This window comes from Grammomys surdaster, unplaced genomic scaffold (assembly GCF_004785775.1).
Source record: "Grammomys surdaster isolate TR1022 unplaced genomic scaffold, NIH_TR_1.0 66, whole genome shotgun sequence".
NCBI classification, from domain to species: domain Eukaryota; kingdom Metazoa; phylum Chordata; class Mammalia; order Rodentia; family Muridae; genus Grammomys; species Grammomys surdaster.
In genome coordinates this window covers 2,128,572-2,143,554 of record NW_021604568.1, presented here as the reverse complement: position 1 = coordinate 2,143,554, position 14,983 = coordinate 2,128,572, and the positions used below count along the sequence as shown (strand labels likewise).

At 50.4% G+C, this 14,983-nt stretch overlaps 1 protein-coding gene across 3 annotated transcripts in view; it reads left to right on the top strand.

Moving 5' to 3' along the window:
* Crtac1 (cartilage acidic protein 1) overlaps window positions 1–14,983 on the top strand; it is a 143,112-nt gene that overhangs the window by 103,487 nt on the left and 24,642 nt on the right. For all 3 annotated transcript variants that reach the window (XM_028775102.1, XM_028775094.1, XM_028775084.1), the window contains exons 5-6: window positions 4,250–4,406; window positions 13,522–13,656. In XM_028775102.1, coding sequence (XP_028630935.1) covers window positions 4,250–4,406; window positions 13,522–13,656 — 292 coding nt within the window. The remainder of the gene's footprint in view (window positions 1–4,249; window positions 4,407–13,521; window positions 13,657–14,983) is intronic.

Here is a 14,983-nt window from a genome sequence, read left to right as displayed (position 1 = left end):
TACAGAGAGATTGGGGGTTCAGCGTGAATGTTCGCAGCAGGGGCCTCCAGGCCTTAGGAGAAGGCAGGTGCCAGGTATAAATATTTATCTCTTAACAAGCTGGTGCTGGGAAGAGAAGCCAAGCTGGGCTGTGAAACCACATTTAGCCCTGACCTGAATCCATGCCACCTGGACTCCTTCCTGGTGGGAGGGGACAGTGAGGTGGGTCTGAACAGCCCTGGGCTGTGGAGGGCCATAAGTGGCAGGTCTGGTCACAGCTGGGGATCTTGTCCACACTCCTCCTGTTTCCCCACCTCTCTTGTCAGGACTTAACCTCCCATGCTGACCAAAGTAGGAATTCTCCCAGGACTGGAGGGAGGAGCTGGAGGTTAATCACAGAGATACACTCTCTGTCCTCACAAGGTCATCCACACACTGCACAATGGCATTTACCTGGGACAAAAGCATTGTGGGGGAAGGCAAAAGGAGAGGACATGGCCCCTCTGCACAGTGGGCGGTACTTAGAAGCTGTCAGCTCCCAGCCTGGCCTCACTTCATCCTACAGAGGCCTTGGAGAACTGGAAAAAGCCTTTCAGGGGCTCACCACCAGGGGAAGAGGTGCTTTTGGAGTCCAGCTACTACCTTGCCCATTCCTGGGTCCTACGAATTGTATGGAATGATCTGGGAGAGGCCAAGGCCGGTGTGGAAACCAGAAGACAGGAATGCGGTGTGCCAGAGAAAACACATAAAGCAATGGCAAAGGACAAAAGACAAAAGCAGCCCATCCTTGTGCAAACAACCGTGCAGGGAGCCCCACACCACAGGCCTCTTCTCTTTACAATAAGCCCATGGGGTACAAGCTACCATTATCACCTTTTACAGATATGGAAATTAAGGCTTGGTGCAATTAAACAACTTAACCTTGGTCACATGATAAATGGCAAGCGCAGCTGGGAATTGAACTCTGTCTGCTGAAAGCAGAACAGGCCCCTCTTCTTCCCCCTGCTACCCCAGCTCTGGGCACATGATAATAAACAGGCTTTCCTGCACACCCCCATTCAAGCTGTCTTCACTTACCCCCACCTGGGGGTGCTTGGGCTTGCTGGTCAGTGGTTTTTCAGAGTGTGGTCCCCAGACTACTGTTGGCATAAATACTGTTAGGAGTGAAGATTCAGAGGCTGTGGGGATGTCTGCAGGTAAGAGTGCTTGCTGCACAAGCCTGAGGACCTGAGTTCAAATCCCAAGATGCCGTATGAAAAGCCAGGCATGGTTCTGCAAGTGCTTGTAATTCTGATGCTGTGGGGGTTAGAGAAAGGAGGGTCACTGGGCTTGCTGACCACCAGCCAAGTTCTAGGTTCAGTAAGACACCCTGCCTCAGAAGAATACTGTGGTCAGTGTAGAATAAGACACACAACATCTTCCTCTGGACTCTGTGCGTGCACTAACATGAACAGGCCCTGCCTGCTGTATCCCCAAGACCAGCTGAATCAGAAACGCCAGAAATAAGGTTCAGGGATGCAGTTCAACTCATGGGGACCAGCAAGGGTTATGATGTACTGAGGTGAGTCTGTCACTACCCAGCCACAGTCCCTTACTCACGCTCTGCAGAGCACCTCCTACCCTTTATCTCCAGCTGCCCCTCACTCACTTCCTCCCCTTCCTGGATCGAGCTCAAAGCTGATCTCTTACAAGAAGTATTCCCTGGTCAATAACGATGACGCCTCGTGTTTATATAGCATTTGTATCTTCTCAGAGACCTTTCACATACATTGTCTCATCCCAGCTTCTCAGACACCCTGACCCCCATTTAGCACGTGCTAGAGGCAGCCTGCAGACCTTGGTGGATGTGCTCAAGGCTAAAGAGTCATTCAGGGCCTGAGGTTAGACCAGGATTAGGCTAGTAACCTCTCTGACTGTTGCTTTTCAGAGACTAGATTCACTAGTCGGCAGCAGCAGTATGCCCTAGGAATCTGTTTCCCTCTCCCTTTTCCTGGTAGTACTGAGTTTTGAACTGAGAACCTCATTCTTGCTAGGCAGCCACTGTGCCGCTGAGCCACCACCTCAGCAGCACCTGAAGTCTGTTAGACACGCACATGCTACAGGCCCACTTCAGATCTTTTGAGTCGGAAGCTCTAGGAATGAGACCCAGAGTCTGTTTAACAAGTCCTCCAGGTGATTCCGCTGTTAGCTGTAAACTCAGCATCCAGAAACACCTCTGTACCTTCCTCTGTACCCAGAGCTCCAGAAACACCTCCTGTGCTCCAGTGTAGATCCAGAGCTCCAGAAACACTTCCTGGAATCATGTCACCCTCTTAGAACTCCTGTGGTCACGTTCGCATGTGAATTTCCGCAGTCTTCTATAGCTATACTGCATCTGTGTTTATCTGCTTCATCACCCTGATGAATTGAAGTAAGGATCTAGGTAAAACTGAATTATATAAATCTCCTAATTTGTAGCAGAGCGAATTTCAACCCATGTGGACTTAATTGTCCATTTGCTGATGAGCATCCTAAGCAGGTGGTGGAGTCAGGAATGGTTCACTCTCTTCTTTCTTCATCCAGTCACCACACACACACACATACACATACACATTGAGCACCTGGGGTAGATAACAGTAAGAACCTTTTGAAGTTTTCCCCTATTGAGAAGCATCCCAAATTTCAGCTTGCCTAAGTGTCCTGTGGGGTCTTATTAAAATATAGATTCCTGTAAGCAAGTCCGAGAAGGCCCTGGGATTCTTTAGTTCTAGTACTGGTTCCCAGATGGCATCAGGGGTGCCTATCCAGGGACCACTTTGAGCGATGGGACATATAAAGTATTGATTCCCAGATACCAGGGTTGAGATTCAATAACCTAAAGAGAAGAGGCAGTGAGGCCTTCAGGCAACAGCCTCCCAGTCTCGGACTTCAGCTCCTAGTACTTCCTGCCTTGTGCTTTACCTTCTGGTGATACCAAACCATGCCTTCTGCGCACCCACCATTCCCTGTCTCTGCCTGAACTCTGCCTGAACTCTGCAGGTTCTTCCCCTCCACTTCACTGGCTCGGACCCCTCTTAGAAAACCTTTCCTAAAGTTGGCATAGCGAGGTGCCCGCCTCCAGGCTGCCAACCAGGAAACCCTGTACCTTGCATCTGCCATGCACTTGGGTGGTTGTGATACCTCTGTGTCCCCTGGAAACTCTAAGCGTCTTTCCCTGTCCACAGCAACCAAGTCACCCACACTTGAGAATCTCTGGATTGGCTCCCCCAGCCCTAGAGAAAATGGTCCTAAGAAGGTGTAGAGTGAGGACCCTGACCATCCTGATCGAGATGCCGCAGAACAAGAGAATGAAGCAGAGGTCAGTGAGGATGACAGCATCACCTTGTCACCTCAGCTCATTCTCTTTCCTCTCTGGCTGTCCTTCCACACTAGACTCTAAGCCACCCAAGGACAGACGAGTCTGTGGGCTCAGAATTTATCGAAAACACCCTGTAGATCGTGAGAGCTGGAGAAATACCTTCTGGATAGAAGAGATGAGAAGATAATGGAGAAGCTGGAAGCAGATTTAGAAACTGTGTGTATCTCTTGGGAAGAAGGAAGCATCCACTGGAGAAATAACACCATTATAATAACAGGCATAAAGGCATCTTATCTGTGGGGTTTGGGCTTCCGAGAATGGCTACTGAAGGAAAAGCCAATGCCCAGGGCTTCTCTGAGATTCGAAGAAAAAAAAAAAAACGGAGACAGTATTATAAAGGCCAAAACAGTGAAATATCTCCTCTTGATAATATGGGGAGATGGGAGTGGAAGGCGAATGGGAGACCCCGCGAATCCGTGCCTTTCCCGAGAGGAGGAGAGGGAGCAGACTCAGGAATTTGCTTGTCATCTTGGCTGGAGTGGGCTTGAATGGGAGCGAGAGAGACGGAGAATAATGGGAACTGGTAGATCAATCAATCAGCAAATATTTATTGAGCAGCTACCCTGGCTGGCAGCTGGAGCGAGCTCAGCTGGAGGGAGGCACATTAGAAAATTGTCTATAAAAAGGTGGTTGTGGGGGAGAGGGAGAGATGTGTTCTTCTGGAACCGGATAGAACAAGAGAGGCTGCTTTGTTGTCTGGCTCGGGAGGGGGGCGTCATTCACATGCAGCCTTTGTGATGAACACCTCTCAGGGTTGTAGCCGCACAGGCTTCAACCCACTGATAAAGCTATGATCCCTGGGGTGGGGACAACTTCTGGGGAAGCCAGGACTAACATGAGGCTCCTTACCCTCCTCCTCCTCTTCCTCCTCAGGGCTCTGGACTATACTCTATCTACATAGCGAACTATGCCTACGGTGATGTGGGGCCTGATGCCCTCATCGAAATGGACCCTGAGGCCAGTGACCTGTCCAGAGGGATCCTGGCACTCAGGGACGTGGCTGCTGAGGCTGGGGTCAGCAAGTACACAGGTATGCAGAGTTTATGGAGACTGTTGGTAGGTGGGCTGGAGCTGGGGTTTGGAGCCCTGAAATGCTGTGTCTAATTGATCAGCAACCAGGAGGACAGAGACGGTTTATAATCCCTGAGCAGGCAGGAAGGCATCTCCCCTTCCCACATGTATGCTTCCCCTCCAAGGGGAGGTGAGATCCCTGGCAAGTGTGAGCTTGGTGGGGTGGGGACACCATACAACAGGCATAAACTGAAAGGAAAAGAACACCATGTCATCCTGTCCCAGGAACCTCTTGCCCCCCTCCCCTGCTGTAACCCCAGTGATGAGTGAGCAGATTGCGTTGGAGAAATCTGACAGATCACAGGAGCTGAGATTTAAAGCTTTCTTTATTGCCCAACAGCAGATGAAATTATTTACTTACACATAAGCGGCCAGGAATTGAGCGCTAAGTCCCTAAGCTCCGGCTGGGTCCCGTCTCGGATAACTGAGCTCAAAGAATTGTGTTCTCATTCCAAACCCTCTCCAGCACTTTTTATGGAAGGTGTGCTCCCCCCTCAACTTTCTGGATGGGGGACCTATTGTCAGAGAGAGCCTCTGACAGGAGCTCTTTCTAGGGAAGGCTGTTTTTCTAATTCCAGCAGGGCTGCTGACTAAACTCTGATAATCTGCCAATAGGCTGTTGATGGCAGAGCCATCCAGTTCCTGTTATAAGTGCCAAAAATCAGGAAGCCAGGCCTGTGCATAACAACTTGGTCTTGTTCACACCCGCCTTGCAGTTGGGGTGTAGAAATTCTCCCGTTAGCTAGCCTTCTCCATACATCTGCTCCAAGTTATACCACGGACACCACTGAAGCGTCAGCCAGCCTGCACTCAAGCCTTGGAGCTGGAAAGTGGCAGAGGGGACCAAGTAGATGTCTCCCTTCCTGCAGACACTTGGCTGGTAGCAAATCTCCAAGTCCCATGCTGGAAAGGTTGTCCCAGCCTGCTAGGAGTTAACGGTGACCTTACCTAGCCGACTGGCCACCTCCATGAAAGACAGAGATTGATGCTGGCCTGTCTGACAAAGTTTGTGGGGACAAATGACTAGATAATAAAATAGTTTGCATGGCTCAAGCCCCATCAACGTGCCTGAGAGCCCTGGGCATAAACGTGCTTCAGAGAGGCTGAGTGTCAGTAATAAACCATGTTTCCCTGGGAAGAAGAATAAACATGAGGTGCTTCAGCCCAGATTGGTACAGTCAATTTTTCTGAGTAAGCTCCCAGTTCTGTGTACTGGGCTGGCTTGGCAATTAAGTGCCTTGATCTTGCAGGAGAGGGAGGGGTGTGGGCTGGGGGATGAAACACTTGAAAATGATGAGATGGAAGGGAGGCAAGGACGGAGAGAGTGCATTACACACAGAATGGAAGAATTCAGAAGGCTGGAGCATGAAGGGGGCATTGTTCACGCTGGCTGGGCTGGCACAGAACCCAGGAGGGAGGGGGGCGCAAGCAAAGACAGCTGAGGAGCAGAGATGCGATGGAGCCCCAGCCAACTGTGCAGGCCGTGCTGGAAGGATAGGGCAACCCAAGGCGGGGGCAGCAGCTTCTGTGAAGGGATGGAGGAGGCCGGGGCAGCTGGCATGCCCAGAGGACACATAAGAGCAGTTCTGCAGACTTCCAGAAGCTATTTGGCTGGCAAGAACCAATTTGGCCCACCAAGTTACTGTTCTGTCTGCCTGCCTTCCCCAGCCCCCCAACATTATCCTGCAACCCCCACTTGTCACTCGGTTAATGACACATGGACATCTGGCTAGAAAATGGCCCCTGAGTGCTCCCTTGGGCCCTAGGAATAAACCCCAAATGTAAGGGCCACTATGCTGAGCCCAGCCCAATGGCTGAGACTCTGGGCAGGTGGCCAGCGCTTGTCTCCAGAACAGTACAAGGGGTCTGGGAAGCCAGGAGGGATGAGCAAGGCCTAAGCAGGCTGGAGAGAAGCGAGCAGTGGCCAGATGTGCTTCGGGGGAACTGAGGCTTCTGAAGCCAAGCCACACCGCTCCCGTTTTTCCAGGGCAGCCATGAGGACTGGGTGGGAGGACCTGTCACTTGCCAAAGGATCAAACTAGGTCCAAAGAGCAGAAAGGACTCGAACAAGGTCACTAAGGAGACTTGTAGAAAGCCAGCACTTGGGGCCTTATCACCTGATGCTTAAACCAGCCATAACTAGCTGACCTTTCTGATGACCTCCAACTGGAGCAAGCTGCTCCCAGCTAGTAAAGGGAAGGCCCTTCACTCTCTGGATATGCCTTGGCAGACAGGCCCTGAACTGTGTACCCAGGTTGTCAGGCCAAAGCAGCTGTCTGGCCTGGGGTGCTCAGGACAGCAGGCTGCAGTGGCGGGGGCTGGGGGGCAATGGCACGCAAACCACGCACAAGTTGTTAGTTGTGCAGAAGGGGGGAAGGGAGATCTCTCCAGACACTATTGATTCTGCCATCCACTTGTCACTCTGCTGGGTCACAGTGCCATCTAGTGGCTGAAATGCCTGCTCTCAGGGGACTGAGCCCCTAGAGGGCATCTGAACCTGAGCTGCTAGTACCCACAGTGGCAGTAGAGGAGCCTGCTGTCCCTTGCTGTGGCTCCCTGAACACTCCAAGGCCTCTTCAACTATCAGAGAACTCTTGGAGCCAGCAAATTCTGGAAGCTGAGATGTGTGGGAACCTTGAGAGTGGGGTCCATCCTGCGGAGGGCTTGACATAGGAGAGAGAGCAGTAGTCCTGTGGTATCTCTCGCCAGGCACCCTGACCCAGCCAACTGGCAGAGTGGCTAATGGGAACAGGCTTCCATTTTCAGATTCTGCCTGTACCGTGCCAGCTTGTCTGGACAGCCATAGAAGACAATGACCTCTCTCAACACTAATTCTACCTTCCCAGTGTTTTAGAGAATGAAATAACGTGAGGGATACCTAGTCTGTGGCCTGGCCCTGTGGCTCTGACAGAGTGGCACCAGGGTTCTCCGCTGGGCATCTCCTGGGGCATTGAGGATGGAGCTGAGAGAGCCAGCCCACCTGTCATGGAGGCACGAAGTCTATGTCTTCCTGCCTGGACACCATGTAGCCATCTTTATCCCTTCCCCAAATGGAGTCCAGCCTTCTGTCACCCTTCCCTCTGCGCGTGGCCTCCCCCAGGCTCTACCCTTGCCCCAGGACCTCTACCTTCAGGCCTCACCCTTTGAGGGAGCATCTGCCCAGGCAGCAAGGTGGTGATTAAAGAAGCCTTTAAGGAAATTTGGAAAGAAAATGGAGGTGGATTTATGACGTTGTGTGGAGAGTTCTGCCGTTGGCTGGGAGCAGTGTGGAACAAAGCGGAGGGCAGATCTGATTTATAGGAAGTCATTATTGGAGGAGACGGAGAGGCCCAAAGCCCAGCTGAGCCCTTCTGGCAGATTCCCATCAGCAGTGATGACTGGTGTCTGCCGGGTGGGGGCTGAGGAGCCTCTCAGGTTCCCAGGTGGGTGAGCTATCCAGCCAGCACTAGCAGCTAGAACCGGGTGAGGCTAGAGAGACAGGTACCTCAGCCAGGTCCAGAAACCCCAGGAAGGTCCCCAGAGGGGTTCCTAAAGTTCAAGATACACAAGAACCATTTCCTGGAGGTGTCAGGTGCATTGGATGATTGTCACAGGGGTCTGTTCTGGTTCTGAAGTGAAGAGGTGTTTGGTAGACTAACACTTCACTTTTTACAAGCATTTCCCCCAGCGTTCTCAAGAGACTAAAGAAATGACACTAGTGACTATACCCCAAGGTGACAGTTCGGTCTCCTCCATGTTGAGAGGGGACCTAAGCCAAAGTGTTAAGAGAAGTAAGCTGAGGGGACAGCATGCAGATTTGAGCTGAGACCCTAACACCAACCAACTGTGACTGCTCCAGTGTAAGCCTCGGTTTCCCCAACTGGAAAACAGGGAACCGAAGAGCATTGAAGATGTATTTGCTGAAGCAAACAACACTTTCCTTGCACTGGACAAGTGCATTCAGGAGTTCCACTGTACACTACAGTGACCACCGTTAATAACAATCTATTGCATTCTTGCACCATGCCAAGAAGATAGATTCCAAGTGTTTGCGAAATTTAAATAATAAATATGTGAGATCGTGTATATGTTAAGTAGCTTGTTTCAGCCATTTCATAGCATATGCATTCTCCATGTGCATGGTGCATGTGATAAACATATGCAATTTGTTATTTCTTGGCTAAGAAGACAGTGGTGATGAGACACACCTCGTGGTGTCAGGACACTTAGTGTGAGATGTCTGCGCCCAGGACCAGCACACAGAGCAGAGCCACCGGACTCTTTCTTCCAGTCGTTTGCCCGCTCTGCCCTCACACAGCTTCTGCTTAACTCTTTGATTCAGGGTGGGCACAGCAGGAAGGACCCTTCTTCCTACAGCCTCTGGTGGCAGACTGGAAACCGTCTAGGAGAAGGGGCTGCAGAGGCCTGCTGAGTGGGAGTGTGCTTGTCTCACAGTCCAGCCTTGCCCGGCACCAGCAGGCTCACCCAGCACCACCTCAATTTGGAATTCTGCAGGAAACAAATTTAGAGAGGGAGGCCCCATTACCGCCCTACCCGTTGCCCCTTCTCCAACTCACATCCTCCCACCTCATGCATTTTTTAGCATCTTAGACCAACTCCTTTATAACACCTTGGATGCTCTTGGCAGCCAGTGGACCTTGGTGGCCACAAGAACCCTGTTTTCTACAAGATTCCCACGAGACACTGTCACGGGTCCATACCCCTTTGATCAGGACCAGCAGGATATGGGGCAGGAAACTGCCTTCAACATGTTCCAACTGTTCAACAGGTTGAAAAGTAAAATCTTAGGGGCCTTCTTGCCAACCTAGACCCCGCATTTTGCAGTGCAGAGGACTGATACCTGGAGGACACCTTCCCAAGCTCCAGAAGCCAGAGAGAGGCAATGGCCCTGCCAAAACCCAGAGCCCTTTCCTAGGAACCTGGATCTCAGTCTCCTGGGTCATTCCTGGGTCAGCAACCCATAGTTGGAGCAGTTGAGAGTGTGTGCTCCACCCATAACCTCTCGTTCCCTCCCCACCCAATCCCTGAAAGCTGGGAGATGGACCCCTTCCACCAGAACCACACTTGAGAGCACTGTCAAAGCATCAGGGTTCAGAGGTCTAGAGATGCAGGTACTGAGAGTAGCCAAGGCATCCCCATAGGAACTGGGTCCAACGAACAAACAAGGAAGGCTGACAGGTGGCCAGAGGAAGTGGGGACCAAAGAGGGTCATTCTCCCCTGGAACCTCCAACCTCTCAGACAGACTTGTTGGAGTGGGCATATGTCCTTGGGAAGGATGGGGAGAGAGATAAACATTCAAAGCCCAACAGCATAACAAAGGGGCCTTTGAAGCTTGAAGAGCTGGGCAAAAATAAAGTGATATTATTCACTCAGCAGGTGGTAAATAGTCCCAGCTAATGACTGTGTGGCACCTGACATTTTCCAAGGTACTTTCCAAAATTCATCCCACTTAATATTTATGACACCCCTGGGAAGGAGCTATTATTATTACCAGTTTACTTCATAGATGAGAAAACAGAAGACTAGAAAGGTTAAGTGATATGCCCAAGGTCACACAGCTCAAACTCGGTCATGCCGATCGCCAGTCCTGAGGTCTGGCCTTCCACCAGTACAGCCCTGCAGGCTCAGCTGGGGAGCCTCGTGTCTGAGAGAAGGGGCTGGCTCCAGACAGTAAGGAATTCATTGAAAAAGGTGGCGTCAACTTCCTTAGGATGTCGTTCTCCAAGACTAAACAAAGATGTCCCTAACAGCCACCTTCTGGATAGCCCTGAGCCTAGGGAGAGGAGGGGAGCGTGGATGTCACAAGGCAGGGAGAAAAGCAGAGGTGGGTCCTGGAGAAGAGATGCTGCTACTTCCATCTGACTGGCAAAGAGGAGGAGGGAAAGGATACAGTTTTGATGGGATGTTGCTGTTGGTTTCGAGAGTTAACCTTGTGGCATCAGCAAGGGGCACAGCACCTGGCCGCCTTGCCTTAGACCCCAGTTTGGACCATATCCTAAGGCTTCTGGAAATGAGCCCCAAAAGGCTGGCTCCCTGACTGTGGACTCACCTGCTCCCCAACTGCATGGCCAACTTGCCAAGAAGGAGTTGTGGGTAACATCTCTGTTATGGTCCAGTTGCTATGGCAATAAATTGCTGCTAATTAGTAGTGTGGTTACCATGGCAATTTTCTAGTAATTACAGGTTACAAATGGTGCAAGGCTTCAACCCAACCCAATTAGTTAATTAGAAAGATTTAGAAATTTGTCCAAAAGGGAAATAACCTGCTTTGTAGAAAATGAAGGGAAGGTGTCACAGCTTGGGCGCCAGAGGCAGAGGAAACTGGAGGATGCCACAGAGAGGGGAGGACTGAGTTGCATGGTAGCTGGTCCCGAGTCCCACCTAGAATCTCCTGGAAGCCTTCCCCTGGACTGGAGTCTGGCAGTGAGCAGGGCAGGGACAGCTGCCACTAGCTCCTCCTTTTAACAGGCAGGGACGATGCCCAGGTCATGTGTCAGCATCCTTCCCACTGGCCATCACCCTACTCCCTGGCCTTCATGTCATATGATTTCTCCTGGAAGGAAGATCCTCAGAAGTAATGGGGAGTTTGCTGCTCATTCTCATGAGACTGGATTCTCCTCTAAGATAAACTGAGTACCTGAGAAGAAAGAATCCATGAGAGAAAATGCCTAGAAGGCATTGGCAAGAAGTCCAGCAAGAGTACTGAAAGTGGAGAGGTGGTTCGGGGCCCTGCCCCAGCTCCCTCACATCGTGAACAAAGCCCCATACCTCGTCATGGAGCATCTCTCAGGGTGAAGGACCATGGACACCCAAGAACCCTTTTCTCAGATGAGCTCAGTCACTTCACTTGATCCAGAGATGGGTGGTCATGGGTCTAGCCATTACCACGTGACTCTGCTGGAGTTCTCACTTACTTAAAAACCCAGCCCCCAGTTTTCCTCTTGTCACAGTAGTTAGTTCTTAGAGCAATGTGCCTCATCCATTGGGGGCATACAAAACACACAGTGGTCTTATCAGGATGCAGGACTCAGCAGGGCCTGAGTCTTTGAGTTTCTGAGAAGCCCCAGCAGCAGGTCCACAGGCCAGGCTGTACAGCAAGGCTGTGGGCTTCACAGAATCTCCATCTCTCTCACCTTGCTTTTTAAAAATTGACTTCCGAAAACTCCATATTTATCATACACAAGATGATGTTCTGAAATTATGTGCCTTGTGGAGTAGCTGTCTTGAACGAATATGCATCATTCTCCATTTGCGGGGAGGTCACTCACGACCCACCATCATAAGCAGCAAGAACAGCAAGTGTTTATTAGCTGTTGTCACCATACTGTATAAGAGTCTCTCTGACTTAGCCCTCCTGTTTAACTGTTCCCTTCCCATTCCCCCCCCTCACCAGACCCTGGTAACTCCACTCTCTGCCCTGCTTCTGTAGCTTGGACTCTGCACCTTAGGGATTCCTGTATATCTGTCTCATCTCTGCTTGGCATGTTGTCCTCCAGGCTGGATAACATGTCATTTCGGAAAAGTACCACATTTCCTTTATTCGGTCTTCTGATGAACGTGGAGTGTGGTTTCATCATATTAGCACTCACGAATTTTGCTATAGTGGACACAGGAGTGCAGAACTCTCGAACCTACTGCCTTCATTTCCTTTGGAGCATGTATGCCCAGCAGCAAAATTGCTATGTTATGTGGTGGTTCTATTTTTATTTTTCTGAGGGTACACCACACTGCTTGGTGGTTGTACTAATTTATATTCCCGCCAACTGTGATTAGGGATTCGTTTTCCACTTCCTCTTGTTGGATGCTTGTAAGCCATCATCGTTTCTCATTTGATTTTTATAAGGACTAGAAGAGAAAGGGCGAGTCAGAAAAGCCCCCATTTAACAGAAGAAACTGACGCTCAACAGGGAACAAATTGTCTATGTTCCAGCAGCCTGGGAGAATCTGCATCAGCTGCTGGTGGGCTATTTTAACAGTTACCCGGCATCCAGGGGCCATGGCTACTGAGGCTTCAGATGTGGATGGTTTTTCCAGGAAGCGGATGAGTCTGGGAAGCGGATGCTGCGTTTGAAGCCCAGTACTTTCGGAGGCTTTGTTCGGGGTGCACTAAGGTTGGACCTCTGCATATCAGGAGCTCAAAGTTGATGTTAGTCCTCAAAGCCTAACGTAGTGCTGGCTTGATTTGTGGTGGTGGTGTTTTTTTAATGTAAATACTCTATTGGATTTTCCCTTCTTAAACTACAAAAGCAAAACTTGTTGCTACAAGCCAAACAACAGGAAACATTCAAGAAAAGGCCAATTACCATCTCTTTCCTTTTCCCTAGTCCTTCCTGGTCCAGCGAGTCAGTGTAAGCTTCTTTACTTTTTTCCAAATTCAAACTAGCTTATACACACATGTATATTCTTGAATACTAAGAGTTTTCCCACTGTTTTTTTTAATACATGTAAGATCACATAGAATTGTTATTTGCCTTTCTTTCCTTTCCTTTTTTTTTTTTAAACATCATGGGCTTTCCTCCAAATCAATACATATGGATCTACATAGTCCTTTTAGTAGCTTCAGAATCATCCTCCATATGGAGACACCATAATCCGTTCAGCCAGTTCACTGTCAATGGACAAAACTGCTTAGTCCCTCAGCCAAAGCTAAATAATCATTGGGCCTACAGCTGGAACCCACAGCCTGTCAGATCCTGCAGGTAATGCTGACTTCCTCAAGTTCTTAACCAAAAACACATGCGTAGGTTCTGAGGGGTATGTTTGGGACTTGGCGGGGAAGCGAGGCACTGTTGAACTGCCTGTGCCTCCAGGGATAGAGCTGGTTTTAGGGATGTCGGGATTCATCTAGCCGGCATTGATGACCACACCCTGTGTTCCTGGGGCATGGAATGAAGCCTTTGGCGCAAAGTGGTCCCCTCCGGCTCCTGTCGGGCCTCAATGGGTTCAGAGTTATGGAGACTGGGAGCTGAGGTCTAGCTCTGTTTTTAATTTATCCGGTGCCTGTGAAGCCAGTCCTCCAGGTGGGGCTGGCCTGGGCACCAGGCACTCACTGTGGATGCACCTCTTCTCCTAGCGGGCCGGGGTGTCAGCGTGGGCCCCATTCTCAGCAACAGTGCCTCAGATATCTTCTGTGACAATGAGAATGGACCCAACTTCCTCTTCCACAACCAAGGCAATGGCACCTTTGTGGATGCTGCAGCTAGTGCCGGTGAGTAGATATGACCCTTCCCTGTGCCCTTGAGGACCCTGGGCCCAGGAGACTGGATTTCTCTGCTATCCTCAAGCCACAGGGGTGTTTGCTGATGGGGCAGGGAGGCTCCTGTCCCAGGCATGCCCGGTGCCCACAGCTGGCATTGGCCTATGAACCTCTGGATCTGCTTTTGTTTGCTAGCACAAATTCTCCTTTGACGCTCTCCCTCCTCAGCTTGGCCTCTCCCCACTTATCTTCCCCTCTGTTATTTCACTGAACTTACTGTGTGTGCGTGGGGATGTGTGCATGCTACGGCACTCAAGTGGAGGTCTGAGGACAACTTGCAAACTCTAGTTCTTCCCCTCTACCATGTGGTTCTTGGGGCTGGAACTCATATCAACAGTCAGCAGGCACCTTTACCCTCTGATACATTTCCCCCAATTATCATAAACAACCAATTTATTCCAATAATTGTTTTTTTTTATTTTTTTCTCTCATACAATACATCCCACCTGCAGTTCCCCTCCCTCCACTCTTCCTGGGTCCTACCACCACCTCTCTTCTCCCCCAGATCCATTCCTTCTCAGTTCCCCTTCAGAAAAGAGTGGGCTTCCCAGGGAAATCAACCTAACACACATGGCATAACAAGTTACAATAAGACTAAGCACAAGCACTGGTTATCAAGGCTGAGAGAAGCAGCCCGGTCAGAGGAAAAGGGTCCCAAAGGCAGGCAAAAGAGTCAGAGACACCCCAACTCCCGTTGTTAGGAATCTCACAAACCCACAGCTAATAACTATAAGGTATTTGCCGAGGACCTAGAGCAGCCCATGCAGACTCTGTGAGCCCCTGTGAGCCCTGCTTAGTTGATTCTGTGGGCCGTGTTCTCCTGGTGTCCATGACCCTTCTGGTTCCTACAGTCCTTCCTCCCCCTCTTCCAGGGGTTCCCTGAGCACCTAGAGAAGAGATCTGATGAAGCTCTCCAATTCTGGTTCCCTCCCTCCCTCACCCACCTCCTTCCCTCCCTCCCTCTCCCACCCCCACCCCCACCCCCTCTCTCTGCCTAGTGTTTGGCTCTCTGCGTCTGTTTCTGCATCTGCTCCCGTCAGCTACTGGAATAAGACTCCCTGATGATGACTGGACTAGGCACCAATCTATGAGTATAGTAGAATATCACTAGGAATCATCATTATTGATTATTTTCCTATCCTAGGTATCTGGGCTGTCCAGCCTCTGATTTCTAGTCATATGGACAGTGTCTGGCATGTGTTCCTTTTCATAGTGTGGACCTCAAAGTAAACCAGTCATTGTTAAATTAGTTTGGTTCTTGGTTGGTTGGTTGGTTGGT